Source organism: Abramis brama (genome assembly GCF_963993115.1).
Source record: "Abramis brama genome assembly, chromosome: 13".
Classification (NCBI taxonomy): domain Eukaryota; kingdom Metazoa; phylum Chordata; class Actinopteri; order Cypriniformes; family Leuciscidae; genus Abramis; species Abramis brama.
Window position 1 is genome coordinate 34261607 of NC_139975.1, and position 10105 is coordinate 34271711.

Sequence of the window (10105 nt, forward strand, 5' to 3'; positions counted from 1 at the left end):
TTAAAACCCATCATGTCACTGAAATGTGTTTTTTAAATGAAGTGATCAAAGTGCTCGTTGCCGCTGTGATCAGTGGCGCGGATAAAGTGTTTTGTCGTGTGGCTCGCGCACACGCCGCACTGTCTTCACTCGGACGCGCGCTTCAATCCGTTCCGTTGCGGATAATAATGTTGCATTATCGAACGTTGTGTCGTTGTGGATATTGTAGTATTGTATTGCTAAATCCCCCGACCACTATGTCGGTCTGAGACAGCGAGACCTAGACGAGACCGAGAGGTCCGAGACAAGACCGAGACCCTGGCGCGGATTAATGCACAGGCTTGCCTAGGCTGCAGCCTAGGGGCCCACGTGTGCAGGGGCCTCGGATTGGCCAGACAATTTTTTTAATTTTTTTTTTTACTTAAGCGCAAAGGCACGGCGCCAGGATTCCAGTTTTGGATGGGCCAGACCAATTGTGGGTGGGCCTTAAATTAAAAACCTTATCCAATCACTGTTTAACCTAATAAAAATTACTGACTAATAGGCCTATTCTGTTATATTATCTGTGCGTATACACATAATATAGATTTTAATAGCTTGATGCTCTTTAAATATTTTGTTGCATTGTAAAAAGTTTCGGTGCATAGGACGGACCTATCCGCGATCGCTCTCTCCATGGTTCTGACCAAAGAAGAGCGCTTTGGAATCTCCATTACGCATCATCATACCTGGGCTGCGTTTCCCGATAACGCTGTCTCTTAGCGCGCTATGAAGACTCACAGGTATAACTTAACTAAAGGTATTACTACCACTAAAGATATACCATTACTAGGCGTCTTCAGGGCTATCATCCACTCGCGAGTTGCAGCGATGACTCCGAGACTGTACGTGCGTGTTTAAGGTAGCCTACCTAAACAACGACTGTTGCAACAGGACTGATCTGGGTTAGAAAATATGTGACGTCATTATGTTTTTTAATTTAATCAATGTTGATTATGAAAGTGAGCATGCAGCATGATAAAGATATTATACATCATGAGATGTGCAATGTCTGGAGACATGGAGTGGGTAAAACATGATTTTGACCACTTCATTGAGTCTTGTTTTGTAGAAAGTCTCTTTTTAAAAGATTTTCGTTTTGTATAAATTGTATCTTAATTTTGAGCAATGTTTTATCATGTTTTATCAATGTTTTATTTTAGCCTGTATTTACTAAATAAGAAGCAAATATATAGCAGACATTGTAATAAGGCGCCAACACGATCACTTGCATTGCACGTGAACTGGAGGGCGCCGAAACTCAGCTTGTGCCTCACAGATTTGAGAAATATTGGCTATCTATTATAGAAAGCTTGAAATGTCTACTTGCAAACGAAAATATTCAAAACCAAAAGAAATAGGCTATCCTCTGAATATATCATCTGAAATGTGTATTTCTCTCTGGCGTTCATGGCGAATCCGCATCGTCAACTTCATCTTTGCAGCGACACAGAAAACACCAGTATATTAATAAATAATTAAATGTCTCCTTGCTCCTTGCTTAGACACATTCATAATCATTACTTTTACCGGTTCTTTGTGGCAAGCTTTATGCGTGCGTTTGTGCGCTTGAATGCGGCTATATGTAGGCTAAACGCTCTTAGGGTATATAAGTATTTAAATTAATATAAAGGGGCGTTTTGTCCACGAATGGCTTAAATGAACAACTACTAGTCGACTAGAAAAAAAATTAGTCGGAGGTAGCCCTTATTCCACATATATTCGAGCCAGGCAGCAGGCCATTCTGGGTTGAGCGAGCGACCCTGCGGAATGAGCAAGCGGAGCGGAATATTCAGAAATGCGACTATTTTAGCACAAATTATGAGCTTATTGACGATTTTTTTATAATTCTTGACAAAATTAGAATATATTAAAAGTTTTTTTTTGAAGAAGAAAAGTTTTGGGTGGGCCATAACCGCGCCGCGAATAAAAAAAGACCCTAATTGGCCCATTAAAAAAAAAAGAAAAAAAAGAAAGAAAAAAAAGCAGGTGATTGGGTAGATGTGAATTGGCCACCACTTGAAGGAATGTAAAGGAAACACTGTAGTGTTGGCTCTCTCAATGGGTCTCATTCATGAAACACGAGCAGAACGAATTTTTGTGTAAATCGTGTGTAAAGTGGTTCTGGCGTAAATTTTCGGATTCATTAAAATGTTCGTATTTTCCAAATGTTAGTTGGTACGAAATAAATCTACACCTGCTCCCAGCCACGCGTAAATAGTGCGTTTAACATCCGAACGTTTTTCTCATTAATAAGGCTGCATTTTAATTCACCTTAATCGGGTACATATTTATTTACACAGCATTTTGAAAAAATATTATATATAGTAATTACATACGGTTTTTATTTTTACTTTTATTACGATAGCCAGTAGGCTAATAGCATCTGCAAATGGAACACAAGTCCGCAAGTTTTTTTTTTTTTTTTTTTTTTTTATTCAAGCTGTTTATTCTTTTTTTTTTTCTTTTTTTTTACAAGTCCGCAAGTCACAAGTGTTGCAGCCAAGCTTCATGTCGAACCATTTTCTTTTAACTTCTGGGACTGTTCGATTAACAGATGAAACTCCATTAACTGCATCTGTAATATGCTGCCAAAAATCCTTTTTTTTAGGACCTGATACGCCACTATGTACGCTTGAAAATAAAATGTGGCGTTTTGAATTAACTTCTCATAAAAAAAAAATTCTGCATCTGAGAAATTTCTCTTCTTCATTCGCTTTTGAGAGAACATGTTGAAATCCTTCGTTTGGTGTCATAATATGAAGCCCATATATATTTGTCAGTCGGTTTTAATGTGCGGGATTTATGGTAATTGAGAGAACGAGCGTGCATGCGCGTCCCATTTACGACTGATTGGAATTCATTAACACACACACACATTTCACTATCAAATCTGACGTTTACGAAGTATTTGTGAATCAGGAGAAGAATTTTCGGGAATGTCTCTTTACGCGCAAATCACTCACATATACTCGTATATTTACGAATGTTTCATGAATGAGACCCAATGTGTGTATGCCAGTTCACCGTAGTTGCGTGTGGACCATGTATGGCACTAAATAAATTTTTAGGGGGGGCCTCACACAAAGAGCAGCCTAGGGGCCCCTGACCACCTTAATCCGCCCCTGCCGAGACTCGAGACCGGTCTCGACATACATCACTAGCGCGTGGACATGGATTTTTGTCGCGCGGGTCAGTTTCTGTTTTCGGTTGCTTTTACAAGCGTTGATTGTTTTATTACTGCGTTGCAAATAGAGAATTTCTATTATCCTATAATATAATTTCTATTAAATACACTGACAAATAAAATAAATTGTTAAACTCAAACTTCAGATTTACTGGGGCACAGCAGATTTATACTGCACGTGCCCCAGTAAAAGGTGTCTAGGTGCCCCTGTGAACGGGCATCCATTAACTGGCTCATCTGATCACTATGTACTTTCTGACAGATTCCATGAAAACAACACAAAGGATCCCCGTGATAAACTTCGTAAAATACAGCTTGTGCCTGAGTTGGCTGGAAGAGTTAATTATCAGTGTGCTGAGCAGTTGTTTTCTCAAATGAGAAAAAACAATTACTTCCTAAATGTTATGAAGCCAAAAAACCACGTGTTCCTTATGCGAAACCTGTTGCACCACTACAATGTTGCAATAAACACTAGGTTTGCTGAACAGCTTACCAAGGCTGTTGGTTGCACTCAGGTTGTCCTGGACAAGCATGGCCAAGCAGTTGCAGGTAAACTTGTTTTTTCATAATGCAATTTAATGTAATGGCTTTTCCAGAAATGTTATTTGGCACTGGTGTTAGATGACACTCACATGCTTTATTGCTAGGGACTTTAAGTAAAAGCACAGTTGAAATGGATGATGAGCCAAGTACAGACAAGGCGTCTGTGACATGGCTGAAGGATGTAATGCCCAACAAGACCGGCTGGGAGCAACCATTCAGTGAAGAAAAGGTGATTGCTCTATGAAAGTTAAAAAGCTGAGGAATAAGTAGCCTCAAACATTTTGTAATGATTTTTTTTTTCTAAATAGCTCACGTGTTTTAGACCCAGAGCAAAATAGGAGTGAACATGTGGCACGTGTTTATTCTACAACCCTGATGCGAGAAGATTTTCAGACCTTGGGATTGCAACGCAATGTGGAGGCAACAGTTAGGATCATCTTAATTTTCTTTGATCAAATTTACTTTTCAAAATGTTTCCTGTTTTTAAGTGAAGCTGTGGTATCTGAACAGATTCTGAATTGCTGTTTCAAGAAAATTGAAGACCTCAGCAAATTGCAGGTAAAATTTATTTGCGTGTTGCGTAAAAAAAAAAAAAAGCAAAACGCTTTTACGAAGAAACGTGTATGTTTCTGTTATTAGGGCATCCAAGTCTGGACGTCTAACAGCAATGTGAATTCAACGCTGATTCCCCCACTTTGTGCAGATCCCATGTTACATATCCCTGTAAGCGATCATACTTTGTTTCAACAGTGTAATATTTTATTTATGATTTGTTGATGTTTATCATACATACTTTGGATTTCATTGACTGTTTCGATGTATTATTGCTATTGACATTTTATATGTTGCATATAAGATGTTGTAAGCATTCTTTCAAAGCAGCCAAAAAGATTTCACAGAGCAAAATAAACATTATGCAGCATTTTGTATTATACTTATTTGTGATAGGTTGATGCTTCTGCGAAAGACTGCATTCTTTTTCCGTCGTGGAGCATGTCACACTGGATGCTTTGTGTAAGTCATCAAGACATTTTGATGCATGTCAAATTGATTTCGGTATTTTGTGTTTTTAACAACCATTTTCAGATTTCGTGTCCAAAGCTGAAACAGGTGTTTTTTCTTGATTCACTCTGCGCGAGTGGTCTGAGTGATGGAAGATACAGTCAAGTGTACAGGTCTTTTACATAGCTCATAGTTCATGTTCAGAAGTTCCAGTTGAACAGTTCTTGTTCAGATGTTCTCAGCTGCTGTATGGTGGTTCAGTTCTAAACCATTCAGCTTTTTTCTTTTTTCTTGTGGGAATGATGTCTGATGTGCATTAAAATATATGAGGTCATTTAAGTTTATTAAAGTTGAAAGCACCCAAACACTTATAACCAATTAATAGTAAGGGGCGTACACAATCAAAATGGGGGACTGTGTTGTATAGTGTGTTCATGAGTTTGACAGTAGAGCTATAAAGATAGGGGTGAGATACCTTTTAAGTAGGGGTGTGTTTTGTTGATTTAGAATTTCAGCATAATTTCTCGGAAATCACTTACTGCATCTTTAAATGTGAATTTAAACAATGCAAATTATAAGCATAATTTTATGGTCACTTATTTGGGTATATTTTAATAGGAGGGTTGCTCAGACTGTCATTCCTGGCCATTGGACTGAGATCTCCTGTAAGGATCTTCCAGTAAGTTTATGAATCATCACATATTCTTCTAGCACACAATTCAGTTAATTACTGTCTTGCTTATTTGCTTTTTTCCTTACTCCATTTCTTTCTTTGTTTGCAAACCTTACCCAGGAGATTCCAATGCAGCTGTAATGACTCAGAGGGCAGAGACAGATCCATATGCAACAGATTTATTAAACGGAAAAGTCAGGCAAAAGGTAACTCAGGGTAATAATAATAAGAGGCAGGCTGAGACGCGAGTAGAACCGGGCAGGGGGTCGTGGGCTGGCAGAGAGCATACATATATCCAGGGACAGGCTTTGGGTCTAGGCAAGGCGGCAGAGAATCAGGATCCGGGACGGGCTGGAGGTCGATAGGCAGGCTGCAGACAATCAGACAAGGTTAGTTCAGCGTGGGTCAGAGATAACAGGTAGACTGAGAAATAGTTGAAACGCTCGGACATGCACACATAGAGAGGCAATACTTCGCAAAGAACGCTCTGTTAACGAGGCAGATAAAGGCTGGGCAATGAGATATGATTCAGAACAGGTAAAGGTTAATCAGAGCGCCAATGATGCATACTAAGGGGAAAGTATGCAAATCACTAGAATTCAGGAGAGGACGCTCGTGGCTGAGAAATGATGGAACCAGGGAGACTGGACGCCGTAACAGCAGCATTCCTCGAATAATTGTGGAGTCTTTGTGCTCATGGTGAGTTTTTATATGACAGTAACAGCAGTTTCATTTAGAAACCAAATAAAAAAAGGTCTAAACAAGTAGCCTTTGGATTTCAGTATGGCCTGTACATTGCTCTGGGGGTGGCTTTTGACTTTTCAGAGGTGAGTCTTTAGATCTTTGTTCTACACATTTGTTTTGCAAGCCAGTATAAAAACAGAGTTTTTAACATTGTAGTAATGGCTGCTTTCTTCCAAGGCTAATATGTCAAGAATAAGAAAGTGGTGGTGTGTACTGCTGCTTGAAGGCTCAGGGTAATTTCTAATTCTAATAGAAATTTAAAGTAATGACATTTAGCATTTTGCAAATCTCTCTCTCTCTCTCTCTCTCTCTCTCTCTCTCTCTCTCTCTCCTACAGATCGGAAAAGGCACAGAAAAGATGCTCAGGTTGAAGGCCTGTGTGAAGTCAAATCTGGTATGTTAAACAGTTTAAAATATAAAACATGTAAACATATATTAAAAACATGGCCAGTGAAAATGATGAGAATGAAAAAAACATTAGGGCTTAAATGACTAACCCATAATGATTGAAAAAGAAATCAAACCAGCAGTTTCTTGGAAAATGAAATGTTACTTTGATCACATGTACAAACGCTTTTTAAAGCACATATACAAACTTAGTGAATGTGGAATTTGTAGTTGTAATTTCATAGATATAAACAATACTACCAATTGTCATTTACAATTTTAGAAAGATGTATGTATGCTTTGCATTCTTTTTTTCTTCTTCTTTTTTTCAGCCCTGGACCTAACAGGAGGCCTTGCTGATGTATGGTTGAATATTATGTTATTTTTAAACTATTTTTGGAGTAATGTAATATTTTAAAATATTTTTTCCATATTTTTTTCCAGCTACCACCAGAGGTGCTCAGACACATTCTTCTAGATGTTGTTTATGAAGAAGGAGACAAAGCATTTCACACTCTGTCACTAGTGTGCAGAAAGTTTAATGAAATCATCAACCATCCAGGTTTTCTAAAAGCTCACTTTGCCTGGCTGGACAGTATGTATATGTATTACTTTTATGAAATGAACAAGTTAAGCTAATATATTTAATTCAGTTTTTTTGCGTTAATTCAGTTTTTTTCCCCCACTTTGTAGGTATCGTTGACTGGAAGTCTGTCAGTCCAGATGTGAGGAAAGAATACAGGGTGGAGTTTAAGCTCACCAGGTGTGATGCCTGTGGATTCATCTACACAAACACCACTGGATATTGCGGCAATGGAAATAAGGGGGTCTTCACTGCGTTCTGTTCAGACAAAGAGTTTGATGGCTTCTGTTCAATGGACTGCTACTACAGTAGGAATGTGTTTTCTTTGTGTTTTGACTCTGAACACAAGCCTTTGATGACAGAAATGCACTTGACATTTCCAAAAATTAATTGTTGAAAAATGACAACTGAAAACTGAATAAATGTTTTTTTGGATAAAATAGTGTCTGTTTTGCTAAATTGGTAAATGTCACATATATTTTTGTCTTTATCCAGCAAACATTGTTTTTTTTAGTTCATATGCACTTTTAAATGAAAGTACAAAACTAGTGTGACTCTAATAGTGTCAGGAGACATTTTTATCTTTAAAATCAGAATTTAATTAGTTTTTTAATTATTTATTTTAATGATTGATCCACTATAAGCCCAAAATAAAGTCGCGGTGGTGATGAGATGACGTCATGTAACTCGCGCCTTACAGAAGTTTCGAAGGTAACGTACTTTTGAATGTAATATTCTCAATATCATTATCGCTATCTTTACAGTGAAAGAAAAGTATTTGGTCTTATATAATTATTTGTTGGCCAAAGGTGATTAAGTTTATGGCTCGCTTTTATTCGGAACAGGAAGCTTTCACATCCAATTGTAAAGATCTTTTGGCACGCCCCATCCCTTTCCTACCTTATGGCACGCCCATTGCTCCAGCCTGCAGCTATCCCTACTAGCTGTTTCCAGGTACGAAACGATGGGATGGCTCGCCAGTCCAAACCAGGGATAAGAATCCACAGCCAGGACAGGATTCAGGATCACAGCAGCAATTTTTCAGACACTCACAAAAGAGAAAAATAAAACACAAGAAAAAAAAAAAATTTGTTCCAATCCTATCACGTCACAATCTCTCGTGTCTCTCATACATTTCTGCTTGTACGCGATCTTCTGGAAACTTTCCAACAGGGGGCGGAGCTAACCTTTCACCTCACCAATCAGGAATCAGTTCAGGAACTTTTTCTATCTTTTTCTATCTAGATAAGTTCAAAGATGGCGCCCGGTGGTGTGTTGGCTGCTCGTCTTGCTCAGTTTGTTTTATTGTTATCACTTTTTGTGCTGTGTTTACTTCCTCAATATGGCCAAACTTTATGGACTTACGATCGTCAAGCGCTATTTAATATCCGTTCATCTGTACCCGACCTCTCGGACGCTGGACAATATTGTTTTCATCCCTGGCTTGTGAAAACCCTACCCACGGAGATAATTCGACCAACGGGGAATGCCAGTGATAGAAAAAGAAAAAAACGCCGGAGGAAGCGTGGCTGCAGAGCGGGTGCGGCGGAGAAAGCAAAGAGAGCGTGGAATGTTTTTTCCTTGAGGATGCGGGATTTGCGATTCCCGTGCCTTCGCGCTGCCTGTCCAGTGGTGCTGCTGTCCGTGCCCAGACTTTTTGTATCAAGGCGATCGCACCACATCAGGAAAGGTATAAATCACGGTAATTTGAGCTACTTGCAGAAGATAAAAGAGTGTGGGGGCGCAGATGTACCGACTGGGAACACCCTGGTAAGGACGGCATTAGTCAATGCCAGATCCCTTGCAAACAAATCATTCATTTTAAATGATTTCTATACACACAACGACCTGGATTTTTTATTTATTGTTGAAACATGGATGAATGCTGTTAATCTCACCCCTATTATGGAAGCAACTCCGGCTGATTGTGACTTTTTCACCTCTCCTAGAAACTCTGGGCGGGGTGGTGGCCTTGCCATTATTTTTAACAAATGTTTTAAATGTCGCTTATTACCTTTTAGGAACTATCAGAGTTCCCTTTCAAGGGAACTCGCGTTGCGTCGAGTTTGACGCTATGGGAACGCTTTGCGTGATGACGTCTTGAAGCACATGTAAAATCAGTCCAATGGTGTAGCGGGACGTCAGAGGCGGGTGACGTCACGTACCAGGAAGCTATAAAAGCCGGCCTGAAGCAGGAAACAACAGCTTTCTGAGTCTTCAGTAGCGCTCTGTGTTGAAATCTGTCTGTCTTATTTGGTGTTGTCTGATATATATATATTATTCAGTATGGCGAGCAAGCAGCAGTTTAGAGTGTGTGTCCATCCCTGCCCGCGTTATTTAACGGGAGGTGACACACACACTCTTTGTGTTGTTTGTTTGGGAGAGGAGCATGCCCAGTCAGCACTCGAGGGTGGTGACTGTGAGCATTGCTGTGCGCTTCCTTTGCGTACGCTCCGATCCCGCTTGGCTCGGTTCAATCCCGACCACGTTCCCCAGGGCTTTGGTCCCGCCGCTGCCGAGGCACGGCGTCGATCTCAGACCTGGGGTTCGCAGATGGATCTGTCAGTGGATGTTGAGACGGGCTCTGCCTTATCTCAGCATCCTTCTGATAGATCCAGTGCCTCTCATCAGGGTGTGGAAGCACGCGCTGCGGTTTCTTCCCCCCCGGTGGAGGCACCAGTACTGCAATTGTCCAGCTCTGAGGAGCTGGACGTTGTTAGTATTGAAGCTGAGTCTGAGGATTCGCCACCTCAGTCTCACGCTTTTGAGGAATTGCTCGATGTTGTCACTAGAGCAGTTCACAGATTATCTATTGAGTGGCCAGAGGATAGGCAGGACGTTCGTTCGAAAAGCAAGCTCGACGAACGCTTCCTGCCATCTCGTACACAGCCTCAGCGAAGAAGCCTTCCGTTTTTTCCCGATCTCCACACCGAGGTGTCGAGATCGTGGGGAAAACCGGTTTCATACA

At 40.2% G+C, this 10105-nt stretch overlaps 1 protein-coding gene across 1 annotated transcript; it reads left to right on the forward strand.

Moving 5' to 3' along the window:
- Positions 1-3406: 3406 nt before the first annotated feature.
- On the forward strand, positions 3407-7577 carry LOC311094395 (uncharacterized protein). Its single transcript, XM_084132352.1, has 9 exons — positions 3407-3754; positions 3853-3977; positions 4057-4174; positions 4259-4306; positions 4388-4471; positions 4697-4762; positions 6505-6561; positions 6999-7149; positions 7248-7577. Exons 3-9 carry the CDS (start codon positions 4124-4126, stop codon positions 7532-7534), a joined length of 744 nt encoding a protein of 247 aa, XP_083988478.1. The 5' UTR covers positions 3407-3754; positions 3853-3977; positions 4057-4123; the 3' UTR covers positions 7535-7577.
- The last annotated feature ends 2528 nt before the right edge of the window (positions 7578-10105 follow it).